Source organism: Arctopsyche grandis, chromosome 6, assembly GCF_051622035.1.
Source record: "Arctopsyche grandis isolate Sample6627 chromosome 6, ASM5162203v2, whole genome shotgun sequence".
Classification (NCBI taxonomy): Eukaryota; Metazoa; Arthropoda; class Insecta; order Trichoptera; family Hydropsychidae; genus Arctopsyche; species Arctopsyche grandis.
Window position 1 is genome coordinate 23,539,467 of NC_135360.1, and position 16,888 is coordinate 23,556,354.

The 16,888-nt window shown below is 32.2% G+C and overlaps 1 protein-coding gene across 1 annotated transcript in view; it reads left to right on the forward strand.

The window, feature by feature from the left end:
* Positions 1-16,888, forward strand: part of brp (ELKS/RAB6-interacting/CAST family member bruchpilot) — an 89,578-nt gene that overhangs the window by 62,129 nt on the left and 10,561 nt on the right. Inside the window, exons 5-6 of the mRNA XM_077432417.1 lie at positions 13,280-13,447; positions 13,521-13,688. Of these exons, the coding sequence (XP_077288543.1) occupies positions 13,280-13,447; positions 13,521-13,688 (336 nt within the window). The remainder of the gene's footprint in view (positions 1-13,279; positions 13,448-13,520; positions 13,689-16,888) is intronic.

Sequence of the window (16,888 nt, forward strand, 5' to 3'; positions counted from 1 at the left end):
GTATATTATGTATATATATTTTATACAGCATATATACGATCCGGGGAGGAGTACACACATATCTCTCCTGGAAGTATGTATAAATAAGCTGGACACGACAAAAATCTGCACCCCGTCCCAAGGGTCGAACGTGACCCCCGGAAATTAAACGTTCGTAGCTTTTTCCGCATAGTAATGGATCTACATATCTTGTACCGGTGAATTTTACATGTTGAAAAGTATTTTTATTGAGTGTATCCTAGTGTAGTATAATTTATGAAGTTTGTGTGAGTAAAATTACATAATGTCTTAGAGCATTTTTTTGCCGTTGATGTTTAGAAAATGTTTAGATTACATACATACATAGGAAGAGTTGTGTTCTTCGAAAAATGAATGTATGTACATATGTATATGCGTTCGGTCTGATTGATTTTAGGTAAAATATTTCGAAACAATCTTGTCTGCATTTTTTTATATATTATTCACAGTATTCTGAAGCAAGTTCACCTTAAATTGTACTTAAAAAATCTTATTTCTTTCTCTATGAATATCTTATTGTATTCTTCTCTTCCGATTTTTTCTATATATGTACATATACTACAACTAAATACAACACATAATCTACAATATTTTTTCTATAATTAACCGACTTTTAAAAAATTTCATTCCAAAAAATGCTCCTACAGCTCCCATTTTATTCTGAATGTATTCTATTTAAATAAATGTTTTTATTACTTATCACGATTCTAAATAAAGAAGACATTTTCAATACCTTTTCTTTGAGCTAAAGTTCTATTTTATATTTATAGGTAGTTCGGATACATTAGACGATGTAGTTAAAATGCAATTAGAGTCACTCCACACTATACTATTTGAGATAGAATCCCGATCGTTGCACTTGTCGCTGAAGAATCAAAGAGAGGCTGCCTCGTTAGAAATTCCAGTTCTGAATAGAAAAGTGTGACTATACCTTTATTTTTTTTTGCTTTTTCTCTAACTATTATACTAACGCGGCGATTTTAATCCTTGAAAACAATGACTAATAAAATAATGACGCAATAATTCCTATTAAAAACACAAAAACCTACAGACACTTTTAGACACCCGTATGTAAATCGAACCAAACCAAAACCAAAATCATTTATTATCAGTTTCTGAGTTTATGTGCTTTTTTTATTAGATTATCCACCGTTAGACGTGAATATCAAAGCGCTTTTGGGAATACCCTGTGCCGAATGAAAATTCGCTTATACGTATGTGTTTATATGTGGAAGAAAAAGAATAGAGGATAACGTATATTAATATTTCAAAGGGCTACCTTTCACTTTTTCACAATTTGCTCTTTACAAGTTTGCTGAAATATTATGTTTATATGTATATATATATATATATATATTATAAATATATATATATATATATATATATATATATATATATATATATATATATATATATATATATATATATATATATATATATATATATATATATATATATATATATATATATAAAGCATATTTTTATATATGTATTATATAAAGCATATTTTTCCACATCCCCAAAGCATAATTATATTACGCTGGAGCACAATGCTTGAACGTGTCATTTCCGGTCCGTCGGATGACCTGAATTCTTAAAAAATTTTCATAAAATCGTTTATGCCTCTCTATATGATAAAATTCGTATCTTATGAAAATTTTCGTATATGAAAATTCCTCATTTTTATCATGAAAGAATATTTTCATTACAAATATCATAGTAAAGTATTATCAATTAATTCAAAATAAATTATTTTCAATCCTAAATGAAATACCCACACGTAATATATGTAAATACAAATAAAAAAAATCCAGCGTTTCCCAAAAGCGTTGCCTCTGTATGTTGTACTTGCACCCACGTTTTAGATTATGTCACCACTTGTGTCCCACTAGTTTGCCCTCCACCATCTTGTTCACCACGCCATTGTTCACAAAATGTTTTGCTAGCCTATCTCCTCTTCACGCTCGTATGTCGGTATGTCTGTCTGTCTGTCTGTGTGTGTTTTCCGTGTTATGTGTCGGTTATGATATAATTGTCGTGTCTAGATATTATGTACATATAAAAAAAAATCATCGCATATATATATACATGTATACATATATTATACATATATATGTATATTTCTATAAACCATATACATACATAATGTCATCGCCATCGTCATCGTCACCATATATCATCACAGCACCCCCTCATGATGAGCACCACGAGATGTGTCTGTGTGTGTATCGCCACCACCAAAGTATACCTGTGTTAGTGAGAAATTGTCCATTGCAACTAAAAATTATTTAAACATATATTATTATAAATTTTTAAATAAATTTGTAATCGAACGTTTTTTCTATATATCTAGTTACTATTGTTACATGTGTCTGGCTTCGCAATGATCAAAATTAGTATTTTTGTCGACGTTTGTGGAGCTTTTAACCTTTTTAGCGCGATCAATCATGTTCACGACACCGACCATCCATGCTCGGCCATGTTTTGTTTGTTTGTTTATTTATTTTTTGTTTTTTGTGTGTCGAGATGTTTTGTGAATCAAAGCATCGTCGGAATCTGTGATTCGATCGATAATTTTGAATGAAAACTTCTTCTCGCTCCTTCGTTTGTATTCTTTGTTGATGGCTCTTAATTTTTTGCTGTAACGCTGGCTATAGAAGCAAATTTAAATATATCAAATGAGTATATTTAAATTTAAAAATTTAAATATACTCATTTGATACTGTATAATTGTTTTTATGAAACAAAATAAATAAGTGTATAATTTTGTTTTAAAAATCAACAAACAGTTGACTTTCCACCATTTCATCACAACAATTATCATAAAATACGCCGTTTTGCTACTCCTGCCAGCATTATTCGCAAAATTTGTGTCGTAATTCAGCAGCAGGCTTGTAACAAAGTCCCAAATGAGACCGACTATAATAAACAGAGCCAATTGAGCCTCGTATGTATGTACATATGTACGTTTGAATGTATCCATACTTACATACTTTAAATATCAATACAATCGAATGGATCGTCCTTTGTTTCTCAATCTGTATTTATAAACCTCATTCTGATTTTAAATATACTCTTTCTTGATGCAAAATTTTAAGATGAAACCAAAAAATATTTATATTAGATGAAGTTTTCTTTCAAAGAAGATCGATTGCAGATTCTAGAGATAACAGATGCCGATCACGCTTACTTACAGTGGTGATAATAAGACACGTTTCGTTTGAAAACTTGATCGATTTGAATAGTTGGCTCCTGCGAAAGCGCATTATTAGGTCGTATCCTCCATCGTCCCCTTATCTTCGTGGTTTTTTTTTTTATTATTGTAAAACGAGCTCACGAAATCCCTAGCCAGGTCCAATTTGTAACCCAGACGTGATCGACCCTCGACCATGTCGACGAAGGCTCGAAAAACCCCATTCAAGTAAGTCAAACAATTATCCCTTAACACCGCCACGTCTCCCCTGCCGTCGTGGGAGATGGTGATGACCTGAAAAAAATCGTCGTTGAAAATCGACCCGAAATTGGACACGAGGCTCAAGTCGAAAATTGAAATCATTAAAATCTGGCATATATTATTATTAGTGACCACAAAAACCGTATACAAATATTGTGACGTTCGTTTAATGGACTTTGAAGAATCGCACAACGCCCCTATTGAGCTCTAAGCTTAATTATTTTCGTATTATGAGGATACAATCTCCGGAAAAGGAAAATAGGCTTTTTTTTCATTTCGTATCGACTTTGCAATCGAGACTTTCCTCTCATTAGCTTTCCTTTCTTGTCCTTTCAGCGGCGTTGCCATGGTGAAAGAGACTGGTATAATGCCGCGATCGTGTTGTACATATCAATTCGTTCTTTAATTTAGATATACTATCTCGAGTCAATCGCCAGTCTTATTCAAATTTTAAAAAATCAATAGATCGAAGACTTTAAATTTACGCAATTTTAACTGCCTGTTGAAGCAATATATTCGACATTAAAATGTTCTTATCTTCTTACTGGAATAAAAAATTGCAATAGCCAATCCAAAGAAGAAAGCTGTTTTCTCAAACGAGCCCCTCCTTTCTGCTGTTCCGTGAAGTCTTTAATTCCTTCTATGGTCTTATGAGTGTATTACGTAGAATTGCTTGTCCAACCATGATAAAAATGGTTTTTGAATACTAGTTTCTTCAGTAAAAATCAGAATCCTTCAAGAGATTTACTTCCTTAATCATATAAGTTGTACTTTCAGTATATAGGTACATCCTCCTTCCAACTAAATGCAGTTTTCCATTACCTATAAATAAATTTACAAGGAAGTTTCAAAACTAACCACACGTACAATTATTATCTTTATATTACTTCATTGGGAGGTCTTCGTTTTAACCCAATATTTAGAAATCGTCCCAAAACAACAGGCATTGCATGATTCTAACGTGCTCATCTTTTCCGTGTAGTGTGGGTAGGTCTACCTTATATAGATGAAACGATACTATGTATACATATGTATATTGTTAGAATATTCAAAGCCATTTCCCATTAGAATTTCGTCAAATACGAAGTGTATGAAATGCTTCTATTGATGAACTGAAATTAATTTGCTCTATCAGCTATTATAGGACTATGTATGTACATACATACATACATACATATACTAGGCCGGAGCGAAAAACGCTAACTTTGGATTTTCATCGATGAACCTAGTGGAAAATTACCGTCGTATCAAAAGAACGTTCAATTAAAAAAAATCATTGATTTTAAACAATGTCCTGTGTCTCAAACCAATCGATTTATCTCGACGAAAATTTCGAAAAAGTATTTTTCATATATCTATTTTTTAATAATATTTTTTTAAATATAAACACTCAATATTCTCGTATTGAAGTTAATTTGGATCGATTGTGATATGTTTAAACTGATTAACGAGAATTCAAAGTCGCCGTTTCACTCGAAAGTCGTTTGTTCGGGAAACGCGCTATTTTCAGAAAATTTACATTTTTTTCTTGTACCCATACTTATTTTAAAAATAAAAGTCGTTGAGAGCTTCCTTTTTTACCTATAATTTGAATACAAAAAAATTACAATTTTATGAAATGTAAGTAGGTCAAAATTACCTGTTTTGACGTAAAACATGACATTCATAAAATTCTTATTTTTTGTGTTCAGATTAAAGGTAGCTTCTCAAAGGTTCTCAAGGAAGCTCTCAACGACTTTTGTTTTCAAAATAATCACGGGAACATGAAAAAAATGACGAATTACTGAAAATAACGCTTCCAACATACCCTTTCTAACTTCTAGTGAAACAGCGACTTTGAATTCTCGTTTATCAGTCAAAACTTAGCATAATCGACCCAAATAAAAGTCAATAGAAGAACATTGAGTGCTATTTTTTTAAATAGTAAAAATATCGAAACTTTTCTCGAAAGAGAGGAAAAACCTACTTTTTCGAAATTTTTATTGAGAAAAATCGAATGGTTTAAGGCCCAAGACATTGTTTAAAATCAATATTTTTTTATTTAACGTTCCCTTGATACTATAAAATATTTTCCACTAAGGCCCATCGATTAAAATCCAAAATTCACGTTTTTCGTTCTGGACTCATGTACATATGTATATGTATGTATATAGCAGTGGCGTGCGGTGAAATTCTCCCTGTTTTCGTCGCACAGCCTTAATTACGTGTGTGCGAGCAGGACACAAGATGATGCGGTATGACGTCACAGAATCCTCTTGTATCCTACTCGCGCAAATGTAATAAGGTTGTGCTATAGAAACAGAGAAATTTCCACCGCACGCCACTGGTATAAGAGTACATACTAATAGATACATAGCGACTTTTTAACTTTCACCCGAAGTTTTTCTTACCCATGCTGGGATCGCACTACTTTCCCGTTTTGATTCCGACACTTGATTATGTGGCAACTAGGCAACCTTAGATTGGAGTCTTTATATAGCAGTGGCGTGCAGTGAAATTCTCCTTGTTTTCGTCGCACAGCCAATTGGTGCAAGTCCAAAAGGTTCAACGACAAAATGTACCCGAAAATTAGTGCACTGACAAAATGTACCCGCGACAAAATGTTCACGCGACAAAATGTACCCGCGACAAAATGTTCATGCGACAAAATGTCTACGGAAATAATGTTCAAGCGACAAAATGTTCAAAAATCCTAAATTTTCCTATTTTAATGGAAAAAGTAACTTTTTACTGTATTATACATATTTATCGATGTATATGGTACTTTTTATCATATAGATCGCGGATGTTATTAAATTAGTATAAATTACAGGTGTTCTCAACCGCACCAACATATTCTTATTTAAATTTAACAATTAGGTTTTAAGCGAATGTCATTGTGACTCATTGAATATCATTTTAAGATGTCATTGAATTAGTTTAAATGTTAGGGGTTCTTATTTAAATTGAAAAAAAAAAAACTTTCTAAGCGTATGAACTGCAGATTACATTGAATCAGTTTATATGGCAGGGCTTCTCAACCGTCTCCAAAATTTTCTTTATTTAAAATGAATAATTTACTTTTTATCGTATACATCGCGGGCGTTATTTAATTAGTGTAAATGACAGGTGTTCTCAACCGTATCCAATATTTACTTATTTAAATTGAAAAATAATAATAATTTAAAATTAACTTTAAAAATTTAGGATTTTTGAACATTTTGTCGCTTGAACATTATTTCCGTGGACATTTTGTCGCGTGAACATTTTGTCGCGGGTACATTTTGTCGCGTGAACATTTTGTCGCGGGTACATTTTGTCGTTGAACCTTTTGGACTTGCACCAATTGTCGTGTAACCTGTAATAGCTGCTTTGTAACTTTCACCCGAAGTTTTTCTGTCCCATGGTTGGGATCGCACTACTTTCCCGTGTAGCAACTAGGACACTTGACTGTGTGGCAACTAGGCAACCTGAGATTGGAGTCGTTTTTCACTAGGCGGAGATAGTTTGTTGATATACGTATGTAATTAGAGCTCAGTTGCGGCGTGTGCGTAATTCGGCAAAGGTCTCGCGTGTCGGGTTTAGAGGGAATGCGGATGGACAATGTCAAACTAACATGGCGAGTTAGTTTGACGAAAGAAATGTCCGCGAGCGGGTCGGCGGTGTGTTGGTTGTTGGTGTTTCTTTCGTCAAACGCTCACAGGGTGTGTTGGTGTGTTGGTTGTTGGTGGGTGGCAGGAGCTAAAGGCGACCAACGAGACGCTCAAGACGCTGCAGAAGCAGCTGGAGCGCGCCCTCCACGGCCAGACGCTGCAACAGCTGGGCCCTGGCACCAGCACCGTCACCGCCATCCTCGAGACCAAGGATGCCCGCATCGCCAACCTGGAGCGGGAGGTGGCCCTCCTGGAGGCTGAGCTGCCGGCGCGGCCCTCCTCCTCGCCACTGCCCGCCGACCCGCTCCTACTCTACACTAAAATCGACCCTAACTTTAAGCGACAAGTAAGTTTCCTCATCGACAATGTGCAGGTGAAGAAAGATGGCCAGATGAACATTATCATATAGGCGGACACCTGTAGCTCCGCGCTCTCACCGGCGACGACCCACGCGGTAACACTCCTACCCCTCTTCTTACTCCTCAACCTATCTCAAATCTACCCCCCCCCCCCCCCCCCACCTACCCACCACATTCTATATTAATGACCACTCTGTTGAGTCGCTTTCAGACGACACGCGCACTACTCTCCGTTCCGGATGACTACGCAGAAGGCACACAAATATACTCGATTCCTATTGGTCAGAGACACCACCCACATAACAATCGGACGCTCATTGATACTTCGGCTCGGTGATTGCTTCTCAAATGTGAATCACTTATTTTCGACTACCGTTTTGTATCGTTTGTATCGTTTCGGACGACAAAAAGCCATTTGGGTTCAAATGGGATAATTAATCACGTAACGCCAGTATTAAAAAAGACTTAATTGGAAATATATCCGTAAGACGGGTTTGGTTCACTGCATCGAAAATCGAAAGATCGAAAAGAATGTATGCATGGTAAACGGTACTATGTATACACATATATTATATATATATATATATATATATATATATATATATATATATATATATATATAGCCTTACTTAATGTGCACGGGCTGGTTACAAGAGGAACGGCCTGTTCCTCTTGTATCCTGCTCGCGCACATTAAGTAAGGCTGTACGACAATAAGAGAGCGAATTTTACCGCATGCCACTGAATTATTAGGTATATACTACCCGCACTTCATATGTATGCATGGTAAACGAACAAGAATAAATATTTCGATTTTTCGACTTTCGATGCAATGGCGGCCACCGCCTTAAGACTCGTCACAAAATTTGCAAACCTTAAATCGAGTAAGATGGCTTTTAAAAATCAGTGAGCTTGGTTAAATTTATTTTTTTATAGGATTACTAATAGTCCTATGTATGTAAATACATATGTATGAACAAACAATTTTTATTATTTCATCTTTAAATCTGGAAAATCAGGTTAAGGGGATAAATTGGAGCCTTGGATAAATTTTGCATTAGGGCCCAAAGTACATACTTAGCCACTGATTAACATTAAGTGGTGTTAAAATCATTTCCAATATTTTTTTACAATGGAATACTAGTACTTTTAAAAAATCCCACTATCGTGGATATACATATTTATGCGCTATTGCGTCAGACAATGAGCTACTTGGTTATTTGGGTAAAAACAAGTTATTTGGGTTTTATGCGAGGTCATAACAAAAATCGTCGACCAATATGAATCGATATCTACATATATTTCGCCTACTGCCTAGTAAAATGGAATAGCTTATACTCATGGTTGCTTTCACCAAGGGATACTTTTGCTGGCAAAGAAGCTTCAAATCCTATTTTCAATAAGTAATGTGAGGAGATGCATATATGTATGTATTACGGACTGCCTATTAACATATCCTTGTTATTCTCGCAGCTTTTTTTTTGCTTTATTTTTACTCGTTTCACAGCAAAAGTGGCCATGTGTGAACTCACCCTTACACCTCGCTTTTAACTGCTGTGTGGAAATATTCTTCTATACTACCTATTCAGGTATCATACATTATATACATACTACATATATTTGCGTATTGATTATTTATGGTTCAAAGTTTCGTTTGGACAATCTCGAAAGCAGGTATACATACATACATGCATCCACATTTAAAAAAACAAATTTCAAAAAATCTTAACATGCAAATTTTTGTCCTGGGACTTTTGTAAACATAGAAATTAATCCTAGGCCAAATTCGAACTTATTTTTTATTAATAATAATAAACGGGTATTTTATTTTATTTTGGTACTTTGGAATATTTTCCTTAAAGAACTTAAAATTAAAACTTTTTTAAAAGTGATGCTGACGATGATGATGATTTATTTTATTTGAAGTCCTTTGCATATGTATTATTCTGCTCATATTGAACTCAACAATCTATACCTACTACTGCGTGTACCGTCTGAAAGTTTTCTCCCATTAAATAGTATTAATTAATGATAGTGAAAATGTTAGTCACGATTAAGACCAGGGGTCTCCAAATAATTGTCGAATGTCCTTGAAACGTTCTTAGTTGTATTGATTGAAATCAAACTTTTGTGTTCAAATTTTAGCTAAATATACCTACTTAAATATAACTATTAAATTATACAACTATGTATATACATATCTAGACAAATTTTATCAAAATTATATACATATATATACTATATATAATATTATATTAATCGTTGAAATTTAAATAATTTATGCCAACTAAAAATTGGTGACCTCTGGCAAAGGTATACATTTTAACAGCGTCAATTTAAAACATATTGATAGTTTGCATTTGTTTTATAATGTATATTTTATCGCGGTAGAAGTATATTTTTCTGTATTAATGTTACGACTTAAAAAGCTTTATTTTATATTATATACATATATATATATATATATATATATATATATATATATATATATATATATATATAATATAATAATACAAAGGCTACTTTTACCGTTGTAAAATTTTTAAATTACTTTTTTGATATATTAATCATTTAGCTATCACAAATCATTAGAGAATAGTTGTATTATAATACAAATTACATATACACTTTCAAAAGACAACCGTTATTTTAAATATAACACATTTAATGATATAAATCAAAATCTAAAAAAAATAATATCATGATATAATACTTAAAAATAAAATATTATAAAGCATATTTCGACATTAAACAATGCAATTTTAGCTGTAATTTTTTTTTCCAAATTGAGTTTATCGAGCAAAATATATTTTCAAATATATGTGTATATTATAAACGATACTTAAAAATATCGAACAACATATCTAAATAAATTTGAATTTATATAAACTAATAATATTTTAGCATTTTTTGATATAAATCATTTTAAACTTTTTTCCTATATTGAAGTAGTATAAAATTTTTCCTATATTAAATTAACTGTTATCTATATATTTTCTTCGATAATTATTCGTGTGTTCATATCAACTAAAATTAATTAAATAAAGTATAAAAATTCAATAAATAATTGTGTTCATCTTAACCGCTTGCATAATCTTATGAATCTTATATACGCCTTTAGTGAGAAAGCTTCCATTTATGTATATAAGTAGACATAATTATGTCAGATAAAATTATCTTTTATGTCTGAGATAAAATTTCACATAAACAATTTATTTATCTGTTAAAATACACTCGTTAACCCAAAACCATTAAAAATATATAAAAAATTAATATACATACATACAATCAATAAAACTCTATTATTTTATATAATCTTATATCAATCGAAGAGCTTAGTATGGAAATCATTAATCTATAAAATAATAACACTTTAATTTTATATAGATTGTATATTTATTATATTTAACAAAAATGTCCCTAAAAATCATCCTCTTATTTATAGACTATTGAACTTTTACTCGTGTTAAAAGTTTTTGTGTATAAAAGTATGTACTACACATAGTGTTCTGTATTTATTATTAAATTTAAAAGAAATGTTCATTTTCAGTAATCAATATAGACTTATAAATAAAAAAATGTTTTAGATAGAGTCCTTTATAGTTGAAATATTGATTGTTTGATGTGACTGAGAAATCATGTCAATTATTATCCAAACCAAACTCATACATAATAAACATGTTTGTATAAAAATGCAAGCATGTGTGTGGGTGTATAATATTTATAAAATATATTTTATATTAATTTATAGAAGCGCCTTCTCGATGACAGCTGCATTAAATATAATATATCGTTGTTGTATTATTAAAATGTTTATTAAAACACCAAAAAAAAAATATTTTCTTCCCATATTATTATTACATTTTATTATATTGTTATATACATATACCTACCTATATTATCATAGATGTGTCATAGAAAAATGTAAATTAAAAATAATATGTAGCTCAATAATTTAGGATACAAATAAGTTCAATCGAACCCCCATAATATATATTTTTTTTAATCAATAAGTCTATTCAAATCGATCTCGCCATCTCTCTCAGATCATCCATCATCAATCAGTAGTCGGTGTTGAGTGTTGACTTTAGGTGTACCTGTTAATGAACTATCAATATTCATTATTATTTTTGCTGTTTAATGATTAAAATATTAACCAAAAGAAATCATTACCATCATTGTCATCTTTCGTCATCTCTGCATTTTCCACCACATCGCATACTTGTTGTACCATTTTATATACATATATATCTATCTATATATTTATTATTATTTTATTTTTACATTAACATATTTATTTATTTTTATATTATTATTATTATTGTTATTATATGTGTATTAAACGTCGCATTTCGTCGAAACGCATTTAAAATCCCTTGTCCGATTTTTTATCAAACACATTTTTTGCATTATGGATCAATATAATTGATATTTGTGATGACTGCCTAAATCCAAATATTGAATATGAAACGCTTGCTCTCCATGTAATTAACCATTTTAATTAATATTACTAATTTATTATTATACTTAATAAGAATAACATTATTATTACTTTGAAACGTTGGCAGTTTTTCCTCCGCATGGGTGAAAAACTGCCAGCGAATTATTTATTTCACCGCAATGTAATAAAGGTTTTGAAATTTTGAAACTGCATACATAACTGCATTTGATTCAACTCAATGTATTTTAAATTGTAATTCTTGATTAAAATAATACATAAATAATAATAAAAACCTTTATGCACTTCATCGTTCGATTGAATAAAGATTTGTGAACACTGCAAACATTGTTTTTATTTTTTTATTTGTTTAAAAATTGTTATTAGTATTAAAAAAAAGTGCATCAGTAAACCATTTTCACAAATCCTTAATCTCAACATGTTTTGTTATTGTTATTATTATTGTTTTATGTTTTGTATTATACATTTTGGTATGAAGACTGCAAAATTAAACCGTTTCCAAACAACGGTATAAATTTGCACCGCATTATTTATATGTATAGTATGGGTTTCGTCGCGAATTGTCAGTGTCGCGTGCAAACATAGCTTATGACTTTAATGATGACATAATTTCTATAATACTAAAATTAAAATTTTAAGGAGCGCTTAAGAAACAACACTGTCAGCGTCCAGCTTAACATCAACTGTCATAAAAAACGTTTTATTACAATGTTTTTATCAGGCTTTTCATGTCACTGCACGCGCTGATGGTATTATTTTAGCACGTAATATAATTACATTAAATTGTATTTTTTCACTTTAACTCGTTGAATGCTATTTATTGAAGTCGAGGCCTAATTGGGGCGTAATATTATTAAAAATTTAATTTTTAAACCATTATTTATAGTTAAAATCTGATATAAAGGACTCGATTCGAGCATCCACTCGCCTTTCAAAAACTTTCCTCATAAAGACCGTCGAGTACAATCAAAAGTCCTTCTCACATTGAACCAACCCCTCATTGTTTTCTCTTTAACAAACCCCGCCTCTTTCTAACGAGGGCTTCTGGGAAGCTTTTCAATATTCCGATATGAATCGACGTATAATATATTATTTATTTTCAAATTTTACTATAATAAATTTAAGAAATGCGATTGTCTTCCTTTCGATTTGTATTTAGCCAAGTAGCGTTATTTTGTTGGGTTCTTGTATATTTTATTTTCGAATATTTTTTTAATTTCGTTTTAGTAATGTTGTGAATGTGGTAGATTGTGATTGATTGGTATGTGGTCGAGTTCATTTCGATACTAAATAGAAACAAAACGTGTTTGCTCCCAACGAATCTCCATGCGTCATGGGAAATGGCGTGGTGTGGGCAGCTGGACGAGTTCCGCGTCGAAATCCAGCGACGGGACCAGGAGATCCTGGGCATGGCGGCCAAGATGAAGACTCTCGAGGAGCAGCATCAGGACTACCAGAGACACATCGCCGTACTCAAGGAGTCCCTCTGCGCCAAGGAGGAGCACTACAACATGTTGCAGGCTGACGTCAGTCCGAAATATCTACATATACGCATATTTATAATACTTGTGGATATTTTTGCACATCTTGAATTTTCAGGTTGAAGAATTGCGCACAAGATTGGAAGAGAAGAATAGGCTTATCGAGAAGAAGACGCAGTCTGCCATGCAGGCTACGCAGGAGAGGAACAGGATCGGAAACGAGCTTACTGAAATCAAGGACCACATGGACATCAAAGATCGCAAAATCAATGTTCTTCAAAGAAAGGTAATCCTCCCTTTTTTGTGTATTGCTTTTTATGTCGAATCTGAAACTTTATACAAATAAATAAGTCTGAAATTCTTTTGCGTAAATACTATAAATAAATACAAATTATTACGTAGAATTTTCTTTTGTAGTTGAATTTAGTCAAAGCTTTTCTTATGGCAGTATCATTATAAAATTATACACATATTACAGTGCAAGCGTATATTTCGTTCGTTCATGAACATACTAGTTTGTTCATACACGAACCAATCTTGCCAGTTAAAATATACACAAAATAACAAATTTACAAACGAACTAGTTTGTTCATGCACAACCACTATTGAGAACAAATTTTCAATCGTTTGTTCCATCCCCTATGTATATATATATATATATATACATAATATGCTTACCCTGTGTTGCAATATTTTGAATATTGTCGGAAACCCGGCGTATAACTACTACGCTGCACGAGCATGCGGTGCATGCGGGCCTTTAAGGTTTTAAATAAAAAATACTAGACATTTTTTAAATGAATGTCTTTGAAATCAAGTTATAACTTTGTTTAAGAATTGATCTTACTGCAACAATGTATATTAAACAGTTTTCGGATTTGTTTTTTTCAAAAAATATTTCTATGGAAAGTGAATTCGCTTAAGTGTACACGGCCTTTTTGCTATTTTTTTCACTTTGCCGGTCACTAGTTGAACAAATTTTTAGTAAATATAAAAATTAATAGGCTATAAAAGAAATTCAACTCAGTCTCAGTGAATTAGCAATATTATCGGTTGAACATGAATAAACTTCTAAATTGTATTTGAAATATGTAATTGTAGAATTTACGACTTCGAGGGTGAGGAAAAGGAACATTTAAATTATGTGTTAATTATCAATTTAATTTTAATAAAAAATAAACTACTAAAGGGGGGGGGGCTTTTAACATTTGAATGCGGGCCGAATTTTTCTAGTTACGCCCCTGTCGGAAACGGAAATTATAGCAACGTTGTAATGTGGCTTCCATAGGATTTATGTTTTAAATACTTGGCGTTTTGACATATTAAAGGTTTTAACAGCTAAAAGTTTCATACGACACCTGGTGAGTCTATTTTTTTTGCTTTTGACTGTTAGCTCTTAAACTAAAACCAACAGTTCGTGTATGAACAAAATACAATGTCCATGAATGAACTGGAGTTAATACTTGGACTGAAACATATTGTATGTATGTATGCAGTAGCGGCTCGACTTGCTCTTGACTTTAGCACTGAAACTAAAACCAACAGGTCGTGTATGAACAAACTAGTCTGTTCATGAACGAACCGGTGTGAACACGAACTGTAACATGTGTATAATAATGTATATAATAAAGACACAATATTTGCAACATATATATTTATTCGGTCTCCGTGACGGGCCCGAATGTGAAACGCCCGAAAACGCAAAGATCGAAAATCGAAAGATCTTAAGTCGAAAGATCAAAAAAAAAGGGTGCATGGTAAACGGTACATACTCACTTAACTTGCGCGAGCAGGATACAACAGGAACAAGAGGAACAGGCTTTTCCTCCCGTATTAATGTGCGCGCGCAGAATACGGGAGGAAAAGCCTGTTCCTCTTGTTCCTGTTGTATCCTGCTCGCGCAAATTAAGTGAGTATGTACCGTTTATCATGCACCCTTTTTTTATCTTTCGACTTAAGATCTTTGATTTTCGATCTTTGCCTTCCGATATTTGCGTTTTCGGGCGTTTCACATTCGGGCCCGTGAGGTAGACCCATATTTATTAATATGTATTAATCAGTAAGCTAGTTTTATTGTTATGTGAAAATGTTAAATTTGTAGTTTTGTTTAACTTTGAAATATAATTATTAGTATACAATAAAATGCAATCAATTTGGATGACGAATAAATTATAATCAATGAATTTATTTTTGTGAATTTACGTACATAAAATACTTAAAACGTTCTTAATTTTCGTTTATCAAAATAAAGAGTATAAAAATTGAAGATTTTAGCATATTTTAAGTAATTATATTCGTGAAAAGTTCTCAACAAAACCATTAGGTACAGAGTACGTTTTATTCGCAACCGCTAGGGGCGCTAGAAAGTTAAAATGGCTTCGCTCAAAAGCCCCTCGTTTCCTAATAGTCCTTGGAATTTTCAACATCACAAAGAAAACCGACACGAAAAAGGTTTCAGATCCGACGTATGAATATAATGTATATGTGCTATTATTTGTAACTGTATTGTGTTATTTTGCTGAAAACCATTGATTTTACCACGCTTTGTTATTGCATTTATTTACATTTCGTATCTAAGGTATGTTTTGATTTGTGAGAGAATGTTTCTTTAAATAAAAGTCTCATTGTGTTTTTGTGTAGGCCGTGAATATTCGGACGTTTCCGTTCCGAGCGGCCCATTCGCCTCGATCATAATATAAAAGGGGGAAATCACAAACGTGAAATATCTTCCCAGAATAGGGGTAAAAGTCCCGCAAAGTATAACAAGATTTTTAGGCAAAGCCAAACACGTTTTGCCCTCGGGGACCTATTTTCCGGAACTGTTATAACCGCCTCCGTAAAACACTTTTACTTCCTGGGAAAATTTCGAGATGCGAAAAGAAAACATTCTCAACGGCTTAAATTGCTCGACGCGTTACAATTGTAATTCGTGTGTAGCTTTTATTTGTTATTTTATTATTGTTTTAAGCTTTGTTGTATTGTTTTATTGTTATTATTATTTTGTTTATTATTATTTCACTGTGCAGTACCTAGTATGTTAACAGCTTTTCACCAAATTAGATACATAGGCAATGTATTCAACGTTGGCATAGGACTTTGCAGTCTGTTTATTCAAGGTATATTTTTATTTTTATTTTATTCTGATTTTGTTTTGTTTCTACTTCCTGTTTACTTTTATCGTTTTTTCTTTTTGCTCATAATTATATTTAAAATATTCAAAACAAAAATTTAAATCCGACTTACTTGAAAAACCCCGATTTCCATATTTATACTACTACCATCTTGAAATCTTCTCGAAATAACAGCATGAAACTTGTTTTTCCTTTTCTTTTGTGTTTTATTTTCGTATAAATGACATCCCAGTTTTGCATTTCAATAATAACATTTGTCTGTATTTTCATTCCTTTGGCCGTTAATAAAGATTTCTCGTTCGAGTTCAAATTAATCTAAAGACATTCAATCAGTTGAAATCATATTGAAAGCAAA